Source organism: Hyperolius riggenbachi, chromosome 10 (genome assembly GCF_040937935.1).
Source record: "Hyperolius riggenbachi isolate aHypRig1 chromosome 10, aHypRig1.pri, whole genome shotgun sequence".
Taxonomy (NCBI): Eukaryota; Metazoa; Chordata; class Amphibia; order Anura; family Hyperoliidae; genus Hyperolius; species Hyperolius riggenbachi.
Genome location: NC_090655.1, coordinates 49,909,982 through 49,930,027, shown reverse-complemented (window position 1 = coordinate 49,930,027; position 20,046 = coordinate 49,909,982). Strand labels below are relative to the sequence as shown.

Genomic DNA, 20,046 nt, shown 5'->3' with positions numbered 1-20,046 from the left:
AGATTTGAGAGAGGGGAAACAGGAGGGGAGAGGTGAGATAGAAAGTAATGGGGAGATATAAGAGAGGAGGAAGTTGAGAGGTACAGGGTACAAGTGAAAGAAGGAAAAGTGAGGAATGATGAGAACCAGAGGAGAGATGTAAGAAAAGGTACAAAGGAGAGGAAAGACAGAGGGTAAGTGTAAGAAAATAGAGAGGGAGGCGAGGAGAGACAGAGGGGAAATGTTATAGAGAGAAAGAGAAACAGGGAGATGGACAGGAGAAATGAAAATGAAAGAGGGGGAGAGACAGAGTGGAGATGTGAGAGAAGAAGAAAAGTAGAGAGAAGAGCGATGTGTGAGAAGGTAGAGGGAGGAGAGATGTGAGAGAAGAGATGTGAGAGAAGATAGAGGGAGGAGAGATGTGAGAGAAGGTAGAGGGAGGAGAGATGTGAGAGAAGGTAGAGAGAGGAGAGATGTGAGAGAAGAGATGTGAGAGAAAGTAGAGGGAGGAGAGATGTGAGAGAAGAGATGTGAGAGAAGGTAGAGGGAGGAGAGATGTGAGAGAAGAGATGTGAGAGAAGGTAGAGGGAGGAGAGATGTTAGAGAAGGTAGAGAGAGGAGAGATGTGAGAGAAGAGATGTGAGAGAAGGTAGAGGGAGGAGAGATGTTAGAGAAGGTAGAGAGAGGAGAGATGTGAGAGAAGAGATGTGAGAGAAGGTAGAGGGAGGAGAGATGTGAGAGAAGAGATGTGAGAGAAGAGATGTGAGAGAGGGTAGAGGGAGGAGAGATGTGAGAGAAAGTAGAGAGAGGAAAGAAAAAGAGACAATATCAGAGAAGGGTGAGAGAGAACTGACAGTTGGAAGATGGGAGAGGGAAAAAGAGGGGGGAGAGAGGCAGAGAGAAGATGTGAGAGAAGACAGTAAGTGATAAAGGGGTCAGAGGAGAAACAGAATAGAAAGAAGGCAAGAGGGGAAAAGGGGCAAATAAAGGAAGGGGAGATGGAAAGCGCAAAGAGAGACAAAAAGGACATGTGAGAAAAAAGAAGAGGTGAAGAAGAAGAGGAGAGAGAAAAATGGGGGGGAGGAGGGGGGCGGGAGGGGGGGGGGGGTTGAGAGAAGCAAAACAAAGAGGGAAAGATAGGGGGACATGTGAGAGCTGGGTGGAAAAGTGAAAGAGTGGGGATATGAGAGGATGGAAGAGAGAAAGAGGGGGCATGTGAGTTAAGAGAGAGGAGAGGAGGGATGGAGGGAGGGAGTGGGGGTGGTGAGGTGAGAGAGAGAGAAAGAAAGGAAAGGAAAAAGAGAGAAAAGAAATGGGGAAGACAGAAATACACTAGAGACAGATGAGGAGAGAGACAGGGAGAAAGAGGTGATGGAGAAGGGGGAAAAGAAGATGGGAAGAAAGAAAAGGGAGAGAGGAGATACAGAGTCAGATGAGAGAGAACGTGGGGAGGGGGGAGATGTGATAGAACTGGAGAAGGAGAGATAACGAGCTGATGGGAGAGAAGGGGGGAGAGGATAAAAGCTCTGAAGCTGAAGAGGAAAGGGAGAGAGGACAGTAGAGGAGGACGGTAGAGGACAGACGGACCTACAGAAGGACAGACAGGGAGCAGGGAGATTGCACAGGACAAATCTGCAGAGAGAAATAGAGATACAGAGGGGTGGACATCTGTTGGAATGGAAGCAGCTGGTCTCTTCCATCTCCATGGTAACCTCTAGCATCTTACAAGGAGACAGAGGGAGACTTGCAAAGTGCAATGTAGCAGGAGAGCCATTGAGACAGAGACCAGGAGGAGGTGACACTGGAAAGTGACAGGCGAGATAGACGTCCCTGAGTCATTGAGAGAAAAGTAGCAAATAGGGAGGAGAGAGGCGGCCATGTACAGTACATACTGCCTGTCCCCACCGTGTCCCAGCCTGCAATAACTTCTGCCATTAACACCATCACATCCCTACAGAGCATCCCCACCACACCAGCATTATCAGCTCCCCATTCCCAGCACCCTACAGCACCCCAATAACTCCAGCACCACAGGCAGCAGCCTCAGCTCCCCAGACACTGCAGAGTGTTGCATAAAACAGTGGACAAGGAAGGGTAAAGAGCAGCAGAGAAAGGTGGAGACAGTCTGTGAGGGAGGGAGAGAGATAATAAGAGTGGATGGAAGGGAGAGAAGGAGGGAGGAGAGCTGACTGATCCTTCCAGACACTCTCCAAAGAAGCAAGACCCTCCTCTGCACCCCCAAACCCAAGCTGCACCCCAACACTGAGGTCAGCCATTCACTGTCTGTCTATGTGTCTGTGACGGTGACATCAGAAAGCATTGTGTGTGCTGTCTGCATATCTCTCCCTCCATCCAGCCATCCACCTGTTGTGCAACAGCTGCATCACTTCTCTGCATCCCTCTGTGTGCGTATGCTCTGTGTGTCTACTGTGTTTGTATGTTCTGTGTGTGTGCTGTGTGTGTGTACTGTTTGCCTACTCTGTGGGTTTACAATACATGTATACAGTGTGTATGTACACTGTGTGTGTACAATGTGTGTGTTGTACATTTATAGTGTGTCAGTACATCACTGAGTATAGTGTGTGCATAGCATGTATACACCTCTTATGTATTTGTGTTATGTGTTAGTGCATCAGGTGTGTGTGTGTGTGTGTCAGCTGTGTGTGATGCCACACTGAGTGTGCAAGTGTCAGTCACATGGTCTCACCATTGTAACTTGATGTGTGAAGGTTGAGGCGTGATGATGGGATTGTGCAATAAGCAATGCAGAGTACAAACATACCCAGCAGCCAATGGGAGTTTATGGGCTAAATTGATAAAAACTGGGACGTATTTATATAATCATGATAGCTTCTCTCTTATTTACTATATATAAAGCTGCTTAATATTAGTAAATAACTCTTTAAATTGGCCATGGAGAGGAAGAGGAAATATCCACCAGACATAAGGGAGGTGACTGGGCAGCAGATGGGAATATGAAGGCATTTGTGATGTTTTTAAGGCAATTCTGAGGAGGAAAGCTGTCATATAGTCCTGTAATTTTACTCCATAGTGTGTGTAGCATGTGTATATAGCGTGTAAGCATGTGCATGGAGTGTATATAGCATGTGAATACTGTATAAATGACATGTAAATAAAGTGTGTATAATAGTATGTCTCCAGGGTGTCCCTCATGCTACACCAGTGGTTGGGTTGGTGTGCGACCATAGTCAATGGGTAGAATGGGCAATGGTATTTGGTACCTCCTGTATCAGAGGAGGCGGAGCTTTAGGCAGTGATGGCATGTGACCCTCAACTGCAAAATATGTTCAGTCAGATGTAAATTATTCCGGCTGGTAGGCAAATTTAATTCAATTAATTGCACGCTGCTAAAAGTACGTCCACACGTGCGATAACTGTCAGCTGATGCGGACAATAATGACCGTTTCAGCCGTTGATTGTTCTGTCTGTACAGTGACCGCCTGTCAATCCTGCTTGGGCGTCATTAAAGAGAATCCAGCGCTTGCAGCCCCTGAACAGCGGCCATGCATAAATATTTACCTTCTGCAGTCCTGCGCAGTTGCAGTAGTGGCTTTCCAATGGGCTCCATCGGAAAGAGCTGAGCCCCCAGTCGGGTCTGCTCTACTGCACAAACGACTCGTGCCTGCGCAGTACGGCAGGCCCAATCGGGCTCGGTTATTTCTGCCACAGCACACTGGAAAGCCACTACTGCGCCTGCGCAGGAGCACGGAAGGTGAATATTGCAGCCGCTACTGCTGCATAACTGACAAGTCTGTCGGCTAATTTTTCATGGCCTGCCAGCGCTGGATCATGGAGGGTGCAGAGGACAGGGGAATGATCATTAGGATCCAGAGGCTTCCGCCTCCCGAGGTAGGTACACCCTGTTGTGATTCGTGTTAAAGATTCACTTTAAGCATCTGTCCTCTCCTGCCCGAGTATGACAGAATACAATGCTATTTTTAACCCCCCCCCCCCCTTTCAAACCCCCCAACCAAAGGAAGCCCCTCCGTCGTGCATTGATTGTAATCCCTCCCCCCCCCCCCCCCTCCATACCATGTAATAGGTAATTCTCTGCTTCCTGCACCGAGCCATTACATAATGTAAATATGATAAAGGAACAGACCCACCACAGCCAACCAAATATCACCTCTCTGGTCAGAAGATTTTAGCCAAGTTTTCATTGGTTCCATATTGGCCAATTGAAATGCTTTTATATACAGAATAACAGTGACCTAAGGAAATAACAGACCGATGTAGCCTATATACCTGTAACCTATAGGTGTATCCTACAGATGTAGCCTATAGCTGTAACCTATGTAAAAAAAAATCCATAGAAGCAACCTATAGCTCTAGCTGGAGACTGGAGCTGTAGAAGCAACCTATATATGTGGTCTACAGCTGTGACCTATAGAAACATAGTAATAGTCTACAAATGTAGCTGCTAGCTGTAACCTGTTGAACAGATATGTAGATGTAGCACATAGCTGTAAGATATACAGTAGAAGCTATAGAAGCAGCCTATAGATGTAGCCTGTAGCTGTACCTACAGAAGCAGCCTATAGATGTAGTCTGTAGCTGTACCTACAGAAGCAGCCTATAGATGTAGCCTGTAGCTGTCCCTACAGAAGCAGCCTATAGATGTAGTCTGTAGCTATCCCTACAGAAGCAGCCTATAGATGTAGCCTGTAGCTGTACCTATAGAAGCAGCCTATAGATGTAGTCTGTAGCTGTACCTACAGAAGCAGCCTATAGATGTAGTCTGTAGCTATCCCTACAGAAGCAGCCTATAGATGTATCCTGTAGCTGTATGTTTAGAAGCAGCCTATAGGTGTAGCCTGTAGCTGTACCTATAGAAGCAGCCTATAGATGTAGTCGGTAGCCTTACCTACAGAAGCAGCATATCAATTATGGAATTATTTCCAGACTTTCACACATTAGAGGATGAGAGAAAACGCTACATTCTACTAGGAGAAGAGAAATCAGTGACAATCGCTGCACACTATGTACAGCATGCCACAGACAGAGAGGAGCATAAATGAACTGTAAACAAAAAAATGTCCATGAACAGCGAATCCACTGTACCCTTACCCCCCCCCCCCCCCCACTCAATCCCATGTCCCCCATTGGGTCATGCCAATAAAGCTATCTTTGATTTGATTTGTAGCCTGTAGCTGTACCTACGGAGGCAGCCTATAGATATAGTCTGTAGCTGTACCTACAGAAGCAGCCTATAGATGTAGTCTGTACTGTAGCCATCCCTACAAAGGCAGCCTATAGATGTAGCCTGTAGCTGTACCTACAGAGGAAGCCAGTATATGTAATATTTTGAAGGCATTTGTAGATATAAGCCAAAGCAATGACCTACAGAAGCAGCCTATAGAAGTAATCTATAGATATAGACTATAGCAGCACCTTTCTGCATGATCACCAATTTAGGGTAAACTACTGTCATTTAACACCACATAAGCGTGGCAACAACTAAAAAATGTATATGCTGGCAGTTAGAATGATCACCTAGTTCTCCATAGTAATCACCAAGCAACAAAATCTGATCACCTTGTTTTAAGTCAGGCTTTATAAAAGTCCAGCTACTGTCAGTGCCTAAACTTTTTTTTCCAGTCAGGAGTTCAGCTACTACCATTCCAAAATCATACGACAGTTAGGAGGCAGCTATTGTCAGAACCTGATCATCCTTCCAATCAGGAGTCCACTTACTGGCAGGCCCTCATCATCCTTCCAATCAGGAGTCCACCTACTGCCAGAAAATTACCATCTGTTAAATATCAGGTCTGCGCTACTGCCACTCCCGGACTACCCTACCAATCAGAAGTTCAGTTATTGACAGCCTCTGACCTTCTTTTCATTTAAAGGACTACTATCATGAAAAAAAAGTAGGCAGTTAAAATCTGACAGAACCGACAGGTTTTGGGCCAGTTCATCTCCTCGTGGGGGATTCTCAGGGTTTTCTTTGTTTTCAACAGCATTTCCTGAACAGCAGTTTAACTGCCAAAATAGTAAGATACCAGCCAGCCTCCCTACTCTCTTGCACACTATTTTGTCAGTTAGACTTTGCAACTGCTGTTCAGGAAATAAACAAAGAAAACCTGAGAATCCCCCATGAGGAGATGGACTGGGCGGTCAGTTCTGTCAGATTTTAACTGCCTACTTCTTTTCGCGATAGTGGTCTTTTAAGAGTCCAATACTGCCATTCTCTGAGTAACCTTCCACTCTGGGATTCAGTTGTAACCAGTCCCATGCTCACAATCAAGAGTCCAGCTTCTAACTGTTCCTGACTATCCTCCAAATCGGTACTCCAGATACGAAAGGTTACCTTTAATCAACGGATCAAACAGACATTGACATGCAGTGGGGGTGACAGCCTGACAGCCGTTTTGCGTATATAATGCTTCTTCAGAGGCTATAAGAGTACCCCTCTGTACAGTATATGCAAAACAGCTGTCACCCCCACCGCATGTCCATGTCGGCTTGAACCGTTGATTAAAGGTAACCTTAGCAGGAGCAGTGTGTCTTTTTCCCCTTTCTACACTTATTTCCAATAATCTTGGGTAAACTGGTACTAGTACTACCTGTCTCATTACTATTCAGCCTGCCAGGTGTGCAGCATCCAATTACCTGCAAGGCAGCACAGGACGCAGTGATGTCACGTTACATCAGATAAAAGCTAGGAAATATGTTGGTTGGAGAGTAAAATTCTCCAAGCTAATGTAACAAATCACCCTGTAATCCAGTAATTTGTTATTATAACAGCATCTTGTAATTCTCTGCACACTCTGCACTCACACCAGGAGGGCTGCCCGCTGACCAATCATGCTGTACTAAAACCCACAGAGTAGTTACAATGTTAACCAGGATGTGCTGCTGACCTTCATTGTCAGGGCTGGATTTACCATAAGGCACTATAGGCACATGCCTACAGGCGCCTGATGATGGAAAGGCTGCTCACTCCCCTCCCCCCGAGTGCCTCCCTCCATCCTTCTTTATGCAGAGTCTGGATGAGTGCAAATGACATGTTACTCACCTTGCTCTCGGCATTCCACTGACCGGATCTCCATTCAACCAGGGGCGCCTCTAGTTACTTAATACTGAGGTCCCTTCCTCTAGCTACGTATTATTAAGGGTACTTCTGGATACCTAACACTAAGGGGGCACCTGTAGCTACCTATGACAGGCAAGGGAAGTAAGGGAGAAGTAAGGGAGAAGTGAAAGATGGGACAGCCAGCACACTTGCGGTGTAGCTTTGTGGGGATTTGTAGGTTCACAGAGGGCAAAGTCTAAGGTGCCAGCCAGGGCATCCGTGATTTGGCTCCTGTGAGCTAAATCCAGGCCTGTTCATTGTCCAATCAGGAGGCTGGTGAGGGGGCTCTGCCCGAGATGTCTTCCTCAGCTTTAGAAGGGAGGGCACAGACCTGTTCTTGCAGGCTGTGAAGTGCAGTTGGGCTCTCTGAATCTCAGATATATCTAGTCATCTGCCTGGAGTCAACTGTAATACTGGGGCCCCCAACACACCAGAGTCTGTAGCTATTGCACCCTCTTTCTTCCTGTACAAGCTGTAGTTCGTTATAGATGTCTGTGGTCAGTGACCACATGAACGTAATCACGTTGTGTGGTCCCTATAGAAACCATCAATTAACCAGTGACAGTCAGGGTGGAGGAGGCACTACACAGAAGACCCATGGAAGCTGCACAGAAACATATAGTATGTATGTATTACCTACAGCAGGGAACAGCGGACGATGCTGATCTGCCAGGTGTCAGAGATGTTTTCTTGACTAATATTAGAGCAGAACAGATACAGAAGCCATTCGGGGAGGGCTGGCGATGGATGTGGGCAGGAGCAGCTTTTACACAATAATGTGCAATCAGAGATGTGTAGGTTATTGTATGACTGTCTGAGTAACCGTCTTCCCATCCTACAGGCAATGATCATCTCCTCCTGGGGTTAACTGTGTGCCGTCCAGGATGAAGAGGTGAGTCCAGCACATGTGCAAGGGGGAGTACAGAGAGGGCTTAGTAATGGGGGAAAGTAGAGTAACAAGAGGACATGAGCAGAGCTGAAAGGGTGACGGTAGGAGTGTGCCGGGCTGCTGCTGGCTACATCTTTCTGACATTATGGAGCTGTGCAACAGTTTTGGATATTAGATGAAGGATTCTATGTATCACTGCCAGGTGTGGGAGCAGCAGCTTGCAGGAGGGAGCTGGAGGAGGCAAGGACAATGATGGGTGACTGCGTGCTGCAAATGGCATCAAAGTATCTGAGAGAAATGTCACAGTGTTGTGCTTGGAACGTTCAGAGCGTGTAACAGTAGGCAATGCTAGAATAGCCAGTGCATTAGGGAGGCAATGTTAAACTAGCCAGAGTGAGAGGAGGCAATGCCAGAGCAGCCAGTGCATGAAGAAGAGGCAATGTAAAACTAGCCAGTGCATGGGGAGGCAATGTTAAACTAGCCAGTGCATGGAGAGGCAATGTTAAACTAGTCAGTGCATGGGGAGGCAATGTTAAACTAGTCAGTGTGAGTCACTGTGAGAGGAGGCAATGCTAGAATAGCCAGTGCATGGGGAGCCAATGTTACACTAGCCAGTACGAGAGGAGGTGATGCTAGAATAGCCAGTGCATTAGGGAGGCAATGTTACACTAGCCAGTGCGAAGGAGGCGATGCTAGAATAGCCAGTACATGGGGAGGCAATGTTACACTAGCCAGTGTGAGAGGAGGCAATGTTAGAATAGCCAGTGCATGGGGAGGCAATGTTACACTAGTCAGTGTGAGAGGAGGCAATGCTAGAATAGCCAGTGCATTAGGGAGGCAATGTTAAACAAGCCAGAGTGAGAGGAGGCAATGCCAGAGCAGCCAGTGCATGAAGAAGAGGCAATGTTAAACTAGCCAGTGCATGGGGAGGCAGTGTTAAACTAGCAGTGCATGGGGAGGCAATGTTACACTAGCCAGAGTGAGATGAGGCAATGCTAGAATAGCCAGTGCATTGGGGAGGCAATGTTACACTAGCCAGAGTGAGAGGAGGCAATGCCAGAACAGCCAGTGCATGGGGAGGCAATGTTAAACTAGTTAGTGCATGGAGAGGCAATGTTAAACTAGCCAGTGCATGGAGAGGCAATGTTAAACTAGTCAGTGCATGGGGAGGCAATGTTAAACTAGTCAGTGTGAGAGGAGGCAATGCTAGAATAGCCAGTGCATGGGGAGCCAATGTTACACTAGCCAGTGTGAGAGGAGGCAATGCTAGAATCGCCAGTGCATGGGGAGGCAATGTTAAACTAGCCAGTGCATGGAGAGGCAATGTTAAAATAGTCAGTGCATGGGGAGGCAATGTTAAACTAGTCAGTGTGAGAGGAGGCAATGCTAGAATAGCCAGTGCATGGGGAGCCAATGTTACACTAGCCAGTGTGAGAGCAGGCAATGCTAGAATAGCAAGTGCATGGGAGGGGGGGGGGCAATGTTACACTAGTTAGTGTGAGAGGAGGCAATGTTAGAATAGCCAGTGCATGGGTAGGCAATGTTACACTAGCCAGTGTGAGAGGAGGCAATGTTAGAATAGCCAGTGCATGGGGAGGCTGTGTTACACTAGCCAGTGTGAGAGGAGGCAATGCTAGAATAGCCAGTGCATGAGGAGGCAATGTTACACTAGCCAGTGTGAGAGGAGGCAATGCTAGAATAGCCACTGTATCAGGATGTGTTAAAATAGCCAGCAGAAGTGTAAGAACCACCAGTGTATGGGGAAGAAGTGTTAGTGAATTGGGAAGCTATGTCAGAATAATCAGTGCTTTGAGGGGAAGTGTACTGAAAAGCAAAATTAAAAAATATATGGAAGGCAATGCTAGAATAGTCTTGCACAGGGAAGCAGATTTACAATAGTCATGTTTCAGGATGCAGTGACAGAATAGAATGTTTTAATTGTCAGTTTACCGAGAAACACTGCTTGAATCATTGCTGTATTGGGATGGAATTATGGGATAGTCAGTACAGGGGAGAAATGATAGAAAAGTAGCTGCAAGTGGAGACAGTGCTGTAGGAAATGTGTATAGCGGAAGATCTATGGAAACAGTCATTGTTCTGAGAAGCAGAATACTTAGAAATGGTAAGATTGAATGAAAAAGATTGGACCGTTAGTGGTCACCTTTAGGCCCGGTTCGCACTTGCGGTGGCCCTCCGGAATCGCCGTGCCGGAGCCACACCGCTTGCAGAACGGACGGAACGGACGCACGGCATAGCAATGAAAGCCTATGCGTCCGTTCACATGCGTCCGTTCTGCCAAACCGGAGCCGGACCGGATCCGGACTCCGGCCTCCGTTCCAACATGCGCTATTTTTTCATCCGGCTCCTCCGGCAGCCGTATCCGGGGCGGAGCCGGACTGCACCATCCGGCCAATACAAACCAATGGGAACCGGAGAGCGCACAACACACTGGCTGAGAAATCCGGATGTTCTACCCCACTTCCTATGGGGATTGTTGCGGCGATATTGGATGGGGACACATGGGCAAGCATTTTGGAGTGGAGCAGCACAGCTGGATCCGGATCCGGAGATGTTGGCAGCATGTCGGAGGTGGAGGTGAGTGCTAAACAGCAGAGGGCCTGATTCCACAGGTCCCCCTTCTGCTGACCTCCCAGACCCCAACTTTTTTTTTGTTTTTAACGAACTTTTGCCAAACGGATCCGGATCGCATCCTGATGGACACCTGATGCAACCTGACCGGATCCGGATCGGATCCGGATCAGAACCGTACGGTTCCGATCCGGATCCGGTCCGGATCCGGTCAGGTCATCCGGTCCGTTTGGCAAACAACCGCTAATGTGAACCGGGCCTAACACTGCGTTTCCATGTAATATAAGGGACTGCCTATAGTATTCATTCATTATATTCACTCAGTTTACTCTTCTACTACCACATAGATTTGGTAAGATTGGATGAAAAAGATTGGATCGTTAGTGGCCACCCTTAGAATAGTCAGCCTACTGAGAAGCAGTGATTGAATCATCACTGTGCAGTGAAAGAGCACTAACATCCAATGTTAGAATAATCAGAGCAGTCAGAGTGCTGTAATGTTAGAAATGCAAACAATGTTAAACTGCTCACTGCATGGTGAAGCAATATTTGAGTGCTCACTGCATGGTGAAGCAATATTTGAGTGCTCACTGCTTGGTGAAGCAATATTTGAGTGCTCACTGCATGGTGAAGCAATATTTGAGTGTTCACTGCTTGGTGAAGCAATATTTGAGTGCTCACTGCATGGTGAAGCAATATTTGAGTGCTCACTGCTTGGTGAAGCAATATTTGAGTGCTCACTGCATGGTGAAGCAATATTTGAGTGTTCACTGCTTGGTGAAGCAATATTTGAGTGCTCACTGCATGGTGAAGCAATATTTGAGTGCTCACTGCATGGTGAAGCAATATTTGAGTGCTCACTGCATGGTGAAGCAATATTTGAGTGCTTACTGCATGGTGAAGCAATATTTGAGTGCTCACTGCATGGTGAAGCAATATTTGAGTGTTCATTGCTTGGTGAAGCAATATTTGAGTGCTCACTGCATGGTGAAGCAATATTTGAGTGCTCACTGCATGGTGAAGCAATATTTGAGTGCTCACTGCATGGTGAAGCAATATTTGAGTGTTCACTGCTTGGTGAAGCAATATTTGAGTGCTCACTGCATGGTGAAGCAATATTTGAGTGCTCACTGCATGGTGAAGCAATATTTGAGTGCTCACTGTTTGGGGAAGCAATATTTGAGTGCTCAGTATACAGGAAGGTTAGAAAGTTCAGTGTATGGAGACACAGGGCTTGATTCACAAAGCCGTGCTAACTGTTAGCATGCTGGTGAAAAGCCCATTATCATGCCTAAACTCAGTTTAGGCGTGATAAAATAAACTTGCGTGCAAAGTTTTGCACGTAAAGTTTTGCGCGCAAAGTTTACGCGCGCAACGCCATTAAACCCTATGCGACGTTTCGCGCGCACCGTTTTTCCCTCAAAGCGGTGCTAAGCTACTTAGTGCAATGCTTATCACGCCCAAAAGTCTTTAGGCGTGCTAACTAGGTTAGCACCGCTTTGTGAATCAAGCCCACAATGTTACATCATTCACTGAATGGAGTAATATTAAAGTGCTCAGTGAAGCATGGGTAAGCAATGCTAGGGAACTCTATATGGGGAGGCAATATTAGAGTGTTCTGCATAATGAAAAGCAATGATGGTGATGAAGAACCCATTATATAGGGAAGGAGAGGCAGTGTTGAAGAAGTCAGTTTATAGGCAAGGAGAGGCACTGTTGGAGAACTCATTATATAGAGAAGGAGAGGCACTGTTGGAGAACTCATTATATAGAGAAGGAGAGGCACTGTTGGAGAACTCATTATATAGAGAAGGAGAGGCACTGTTGGAGAACTCATTATATAGAGAAGGAGAGGCACTGTTGGAGAACTCATTATATAGAGAAGGAGAGGCACTGCTGGATAACTCATTATATAGAGAAGGAGAGGCACTGTTGGAGAACCCATTATATAGAGAAGGAGAGGCACTGTTGGAGAACTCATTATATAGAGAAGGAGAGGCACTGCTGGAGAACTCATTATATAGAGAATGAGAGGCACTGTTGGAGAACTCATTATATAGAGAAGGAGAGGCACTGCTGGAGAACTCATTATATAGAGAAGGAGAGGCACTGTTGGAGAACCCATTATATAGAGAAGGAGAGGCACTGTTGGAGAACTCATTATATAGAGAAGGAGAGGCACTGCTGGAGAACTCATTATATAGAGAAGGAGAGGCACTGTTGGAGAACTCATTATATAGAGAATGAGAGGCACTGTTGGAGAACTCATTTTATAGAGAAGGAGAGGCACTGTTGAGAACTCATTATATAGAGGAGAGGCACTGTTGGAGAACTCATTATATAGAGAAGGAGAGGCACTGTTGGAGGGAAGCAGGAAATTTGGGCGCATGAGGCAGGTGGACAAAAAGGGCGCCGCCATTCACTCCCATAATAAATATCGTTTAAATCGGCGCCCAACAGGAAAAAAGGGCGCCGGAGAAAAATAACGTTTTAAAAGCGGCGCCCGGAGACTTTTAATGTTTTATAACTGTTTCTCATGATTACACATTATTTAATGATTTATAATTTTTAAAACATTATTTTTAAACGAAAAACATTACAATATTTTTTAAAACATTACTTTTAAACGAAAAACCGTACAATTTTTTTTTTTTTTTCATTTTTAAACGAAAAACCGCACCATATTTTTTTAAAACGTTATTAATGCTTATCACAGGGGGGTCTTAGGTTTAGGCACCAACAGGGGGGTCTTAGGTTTAGGCACCAACAGGGGGGTCTTAGGGTTAGGCACCAACAGGGGGGTCTTAGGGTTAGGCACCAACAGGGGGTCTTAGGGTTAGGCACCAACAGGGGGGTCTAGGGGTTAGGGATAGGTACAGGGAGGGTTCTGTGTGAGAGTAGGGTTAGGTATAGCTTTAGTAAAATTCTTATTAATGTTTTATAAAACGTTATTATAAATTTAAATTTTTAAACAGGGAAGATTAACGTTTTTAAAATTGCCGATTTTATACACATTATTTAATGATTTATAACTTTATAAAACATTATTTTTAAATGAAATATAACACAATTTTTTTTAAATGTTATTCATGATTATCTTTTAAAACCCTGCGCCCTTTTTTCCCGGCGCCCTTTTTTAACGTACGCCTGTTGGAGAACTGATATAGGGAATCAAAGTTACAGCTTTCACTGTGTGGGGAAGCAAGGTTAGAATGCTCACTGTATGGAGATGCAATGTTAGAATGCTCACTGTATGGAGATACAATGTTAGAATGCTCACTGTATGGAGATGCAATGTTAGAATGCTCACTGTATGGAGATGCAATGTTAGAATGCTCACTGTATGGAGATGCAATGTTAGAATGCTCACTCTAATGGGAAGCAGTGATAATGTGCTTATTGTAAGGGGAAGAATTATATGAGATGGAAGTACTGTCAGATTGCTCACTATATGTGAGTTATATGTTAGAATGCTTACTGATTGGGAATGTAATGTATGGGGGAGCAATGTTATACTGCTCACTGTAAGGGAAAGAATGTTAGAGTGCTGCTCACTGTATAGGGGAGCAATATTATACTGCTCACTGTAATAGTAATCAATGTTAGACTGCTCACTGTATGGGGAGCAATGTTAGAGTGCTCACTGTAAGGGGAAACAACATTAGACTGCTCACTGGCTAACTGTAAGGGGAAGTAATGTTAGACTGCTCACCTTATGGGGAAGCAATGTTAGAGTGCTCACTGTAAGGAGAAGTTATGTTAGACTGCTCACTGTGTGGGGAACAATGTTAGAGTGCTCACTGTAAGGGGAAACAACATTAGACTGCTCACTGGCTAACTGTAAGAGAAAGTAATGTTAGACTGCTCACTGGCTAACTGTAAGGGGAAGCAATGTTAACAGTGCTCACTGTAAGGGAAAGTTATGTTAGACTGCTCACTGTAAGGGAAAGTAATGTTAGAGTACTCACTGACACTGTAATGGGAAGTAATGTTACAGTGCTCACTGTATGGGGAATCAATGTTAGACTGCTCACCTTATGGGAAAGCAATGTTAGAGTGCTCAATGTGAGCGAATCAATGTTAGAGTGGTCACTGTAACAGGAAGCAATGTTAGGATGCTCCGTGTAAGGGGAAGTAATGTTAAACTGCTCACTGTGAGCAAATCAATGTAAGAGTGCTCACTGTAGTGTACCAATGTTAGAGTACTCACTGTAAGCATAGCTCCCAACTGTCCCGCTTTGAGAACCCAACCCCTCTGTCCCTCCTTTTTCCTTATTTGTCCCTCTTTCAAGACTGATGTACAAATCTATATAAATATATGCATTTTCTAACTGAAAAATGTGTTTATTAGACTCTAAATTTTATTCCCATCCTTTAAATTGATATATTTCCTATTTTCAAATGTTAATATAAAATAAAATGAACCAGGATAGAAAGGACCAGTGTGGTTTGAATTATAAAACATATTTCTCTTATGAAATCTTTATGGTATGCACAACTAGGGGTGTGCCACAGGTGTGGCTTAAGTGTCCCTCTTTCTAATCTCAAAAGTTGGGAGGTATGTGTAAGGGGAAGCTATGTTAGAGTGCTCACTGTAAGGGGAAGCAATGTGAGAGCGCTCACTGTAAGAGGAAGTAATGTTAAGAGTGTTCACTGTAAGGGGAAGTAATGTTAAGAGTGCTCACTGTAATGGGAAGAAATGTTAGACTTCTCACTATAAGGGGAAGTAATGTTAATAGAGTTCACTGTAAGGGGAAGAAATGTTAGAGTACTCACTGTAAGGGGAAGTAATGTGAGAGTGCTCACTGTAAGAGGAAGTAATGTTAAGAGTGTTCACTGTAAGGGGAAGTAATGTTAGACTGCTCACTGTAAGGAGAAGTAATGTTAGAGTGTTTAAGGGGTAGTAGTGTTTACATGCTCACTATATAGCGTAGCACATTTTAGTATGCCTACTATATAAGAAAGCAATCTCAGACAGCTCACTGTATAGTGAAGAAATGTTAGAGTGCTCACTGTAAGGGGAAGTAATGTTAAGAGTGCTCACTGTAAGGGGAAGTAATGTTAAGAGTGCTCACTGTAAGGGGAAGTAATTCTAGACTGTGCACTGTAAGAGGAAGTAATGTTAGAGTGCTCAAGAGGTAGTAGTGTTTACATGCTCACTATATAGTGTAGCACATTTTAGTATGCCTACTATATAAGAAAGCAATCTCAGACAGCTCACTGTATAGTGAAGAAATGTTACAGTGCTCACTGTAAGGGGAAGCAATGTAAGCATATACAGTGTCTGAGTAAATGATGTCCGTGAGCTCACTGTATGAGGAAGTAATTTGAGTGGGCTCACGGGGGAAATATTGTTAAAGCACTTGGTTTTCTGTATAGGTAAGCAGTATTAGAGTGCTCAGTGTAGGGAAAGCAAGGTTAGAGAGCTCACTCAATGGGAACAAAATGTTAGAATGCTTGTTGCATGTTAGAGAAGATGTGTTAGAGTGCTCAATGTAAACAAAAGCAATGTTATACTATTCACTATGAGGAAAAGTCACTAAATGCTGGTAAAACTACCATGCGCACACAGCACACATGCAATTTTGCCAGTATTTATGCAAATAACTTAGGGCACGTCGTCAAATGAAGCAACTCTTGTTACCTAGGTAACACATGCATTGCTAGTACAATACACTTTATACCTAATGCATGTTACATAACGCAATTTGTGCTACTTACGCAACTCGTGCTATGTCAGCCGCGTAAATACCGGTAAAATTGCCATACACATGTGACTATGGCAAGTTGTGTTGGAAAGATGCTATGTAGTGGATGTGGCCTTGGACAATGAGGCTAGTGGAGTATTGTTCAGTGGAAAAATTACAGAGGATAGCTGGAGATCGCTGGGTGGAGCAATTGAGGGCAACAAGGATAGCATTAGCTGGGCATTGTGGAGGTGAGTACTGAAGGATGATGAAAACAGCTTGGAACTGTAGAGGGATGAAGGACAATAGGAGTAGGTATTTTGGAGTGGAAGAATAATAGCTGGGGGCAGTTGAGGGACAAGCTGAAGATTGCATTGTGGAATGGGGGGAATGCAGGACACTAGGGATAGCTGAAAGAGAAGGAGGATAACCAGGCATTGCTGAGTCGAAGAATGAAGAAAGATAGCCAGGCATTTTGCACCGGAGGCACTAAGGATGATAAAGATAGGTGGAGTAAGCGGAGATGTCCCAGAAGTACTGTCCCTGACTGTGAAGCACAAGGTCATGAGTTTGTCTCCTGGGTCAGAGAGAAAAATAAATAAATAAAGATAGGTGGGCATATAGAAGTGGAAGAATTATGTATATAAGGATATTTGGGCATTATGGAGTGGAGGAAAGAAGGACAGTCAAGCATTGTCATGTAGAGAAAGTGAAAAAATGAAGATAGTTATGTATTTTGAAAAAAAAATGCCAATTAAGAGTCAGACAATTAAGATAGTAATTATGTTAAAATTGCATTTATGTCCCCCCTTTCTCTTAGGTTCGGCTGTGCTTCCACCTACTGCATGTTCTATTCTTTACTCCTGTCCAGCACATGTTCTTCACTTCCTAGACTTCTGCGCCCAACAAAGTCTCCCCACCATGGAGCAATACGTCCAACCTCTTTTCCCCTGTCAGCTGCCCAGCAACATTTCCATACCTCCCTCCACACTAGTGATCAACAACACTCAAGAAAGCCCCACTACCCTGATCCAGCTGCTGTCTCTGTAACACAAGCACAGAATCTTCCATCAAAGATCACACACTTCAACCACAGGAACCCCCATCATCAGTCTGTGCCCATACGGGACAAACGCCAGTCTGAAGCATCCAGCCTGTTTTTTGCTGCCCCTGAAGGTGCAGTTCTTCCGTCACAATACCCTTGGGCCATCTGGTGGGGACCAACAGTCTCAGATGAGGAGGGGTCGCAGGGTTCCTCGTCTACCACCCCTCGCCCTTATTACCACCCGGAGTGGGGCCTGCTGGAGCCAGGAGAGCCAGCAAGAGGACTAGATCTGAAAGGGGTTCCAGCCACTCCTAGGCCTCATGGCTTCCCTCCACAGGAAGAAGGTCAGTAGCTGACTGGAAAGGCGTGAGCTTTACATGTGACCCACTCTCGTAAGTCATTCCCGTTTCTCTTTCTCTGCAGGCACTGATCCCCAACTTTATGTCACAATTGTCATATCGGTGTTGATTGTGCTGGTGGCTGCTGGGATCATCATCAAGTTCTGGTGAGTAAACCATATCTAGATACTGTCCTGATCTATACAATAGTGTGTGTGTGTGTGTGTGTGTGTGTGTGTGTGTGTGTGTGTGTGTGTGTGTGTGTGTGTGTGTGTGTGTGTGTGTGTGTGTGTGTGTGTGTGTGTGTGTGTGTGTGTGTGTGTGTGTGTGTGTGTGTGTGTGTGTGTGTGTGTGTGTGTGTGTGTGTGTGTGTGTGTGTGTGTGTGTGTGTGTGTGTGTGTGTGTGTGTGTGTGTGTAACACAATACACAGTGTTTGTCTCTCTCCCCTTGTGCCGGTTACCACAATGCTATATTCATGACGTTTTCAGGTTATTTTCTCTGTGAGTGTGCTACAAGCCAAAGTGTGAAAGGGTCTGTGCATTCTGCCTTGCTCTGCATCATCATCATGTGTTGCTGCTATTAAAATACAGCGAGAATTAGTGACAACCTTTAAAGGATAATTGGCTGTTAAAATGTAAATGGGAGACCCATATGTGCGCTTGCTGTCGTTGCTCCTTCTCAGTAGTGCAGCACAGTGGTGCCACTTTACCAGTCATTTTCTAAGCCTCTGATTCAAAGCGGTCACCAGTCAGGAACTGCAGTGCTGGACTTGTGTTACTCTCTTGGGAGAGCCCCAACACCTCTGCATCCTGAAGGGCTCTGATGTCCAAACTTGAACCTTCATCAAAATGACCTGGTTTCACTTTCTCCCATCTCCAGAGCTTTTGCATTTCTAAGAGACTAGAGTAGAACAGAAAGGCACAAAAGGTGGCCATATACTAATAAGATTTGACCATCAGATAGTTTCCCTTTCAGATCAAATCTTATTTCAGCATAAATATCTGTGGAGCCACGCACTGCTGGCCTCACAGGTAGTGATGGTCATCCAGGGGGCCTGTATGGCTGGTATTGTGGTGAAACCCCTCCCAGAGTGTGATATCATGACCAGGGCCGGTTTAAGCAACAATGGGGCCCCAGGGCAAAATAAACCTGGGGGGCCCCCCCAACATATACCCCGGAACAAAAATCGGCATTAGGGAACCTTTTTTTGCAGCTGGTATAGTCAGGGTGTGAAGTCCCAATTGGTCAGAGCTCCACATTCTGGCTATCCCAGCCTGCATGGGGGACAAGGGGTTAAAAAGTTTCAGGAGGGGGGACCCCACATAATTTTTTTTTTTTTTTAAATTCCCACACTCTAAACATAAAAAAAAATTGGCAACATAGGAAAAAATGCCAGCGATCTTCATACAGCCATATTGCGGCTGTATAGCGATCCCTGGCCAAAGCGCTGCGGCTGCGTATGGACCCCCTGGAAACCCTGTCAGGAAATTTATTGCGCTTTCGTTTGATGCATGTAAAATTACACTACCGTTAGGTTTGCTACTAAAAGTGACATTTACCGCATTTAAAACTATACTTTTTTCCTTCTAAACTTTAAAATCAATTTTCTCAAAAACCAAACATTCTTTTTGAAAAATTGTTTTTCCCTCTTATTCCCAATGATCTCCTTAACATATCTTGCAAATTTAGGGTTTCTAGCATTTAAGGTGGATTTGTTATTAACCATTAAAGTCGGCAGGTTTTTAAATGTGTTTTTTTTTTCCTTTGAAACTTTAAAATCGATTTTCTCAAAAACTATAAGGCCGATTTGAAAAATCTTTTTTCCTCTTGTAGCCACTGGGGGCCCCTACAAGCTCTGGGGCCCTGGGGCAGCTGCCTCCTTTGCCTTAATGGTAGCGCCGGCCCTGATCATGACCATGGTGCTTACCTTGCTGCATTGTGGGAAATAACGGCTTGCCAAGCAAGCAGTATCTCCCTCTGTGCATAGAACCCTCAGTTAGGAACATTCTGTACAGATTATCCTGGCAGAACTAAAGATGTCCCCACCAGTGATACATTTCAGAATGTAAATCAAGGAGAGGAAAGATTTTACAATGGGCAAACACTGACTAAACAATAAATTCATATTGTAAATAATAAGCAATTTTATTCAATATGCAATTTTCTACTACAGTTCCTCTTTAAGCACATGATCATGACTAGAAAGACAGCAGAACTTATTCTCCTCTATCTGCCCACATGTAACTTCTCTCCACCACCAGGTGCTCCTCCTTATCTTTTCTCCTGGGGCACTTGTATCATGTAATAAACACTGGAGGCACTGTGGCAGGGCTGGTTCTAAACTTTTTGTTGCCTGCGACAAACTTGCAAGGATGCGCTTTATTTAATGTTCTCACATGACATGCTGCAGCTCAACACAATA

General features: G+C 44.9%; 1 protein-coding gene across 5 annotated transcripts in view; it reads left to right on the top strand.

Moving 5' to 3' along the window:
* The first annotated feature begins 1,749 nt into the window (after positions 1–1,749).
* Positions 1,750–20,046, top strand: part of PIANP (PILR alpha associated neural protein) — a 51,396-nt gene continuing 33,099 nt past the window's right edge. The window contains exons 1-4 of one of the 5 annotated variants that reach the window (XM_068255042.1): positions 1,750–1,774; positions 7,917–7,967; positions 17,061–17,629; positions 17,709–17,790. In XM_068255042.1, the coding sequence (XP_068111143.1) occupies positions 7,960–7,967; positions 17,061–17,629; positions 17,709–17,790 (659 nt within the window). In that variant the 5' untranslated portion in view covers positions 1,750–1,774; positions 7,917–7,959. Of the gene's footprint in view, positions 1,775–1,810; positions 2,247–7,628; positions 7,701–7,916; positions 7,968–10,518; positions 10,560–17,060; positions 17,630–17,708; positions 17,791–20,046 lie in introns of those variants that run through there. The other 4 variants (XM_068255039.1, XM_068255040.1, XM_068255041.1 and 1 more) reach the window with 4 other exon arrangements.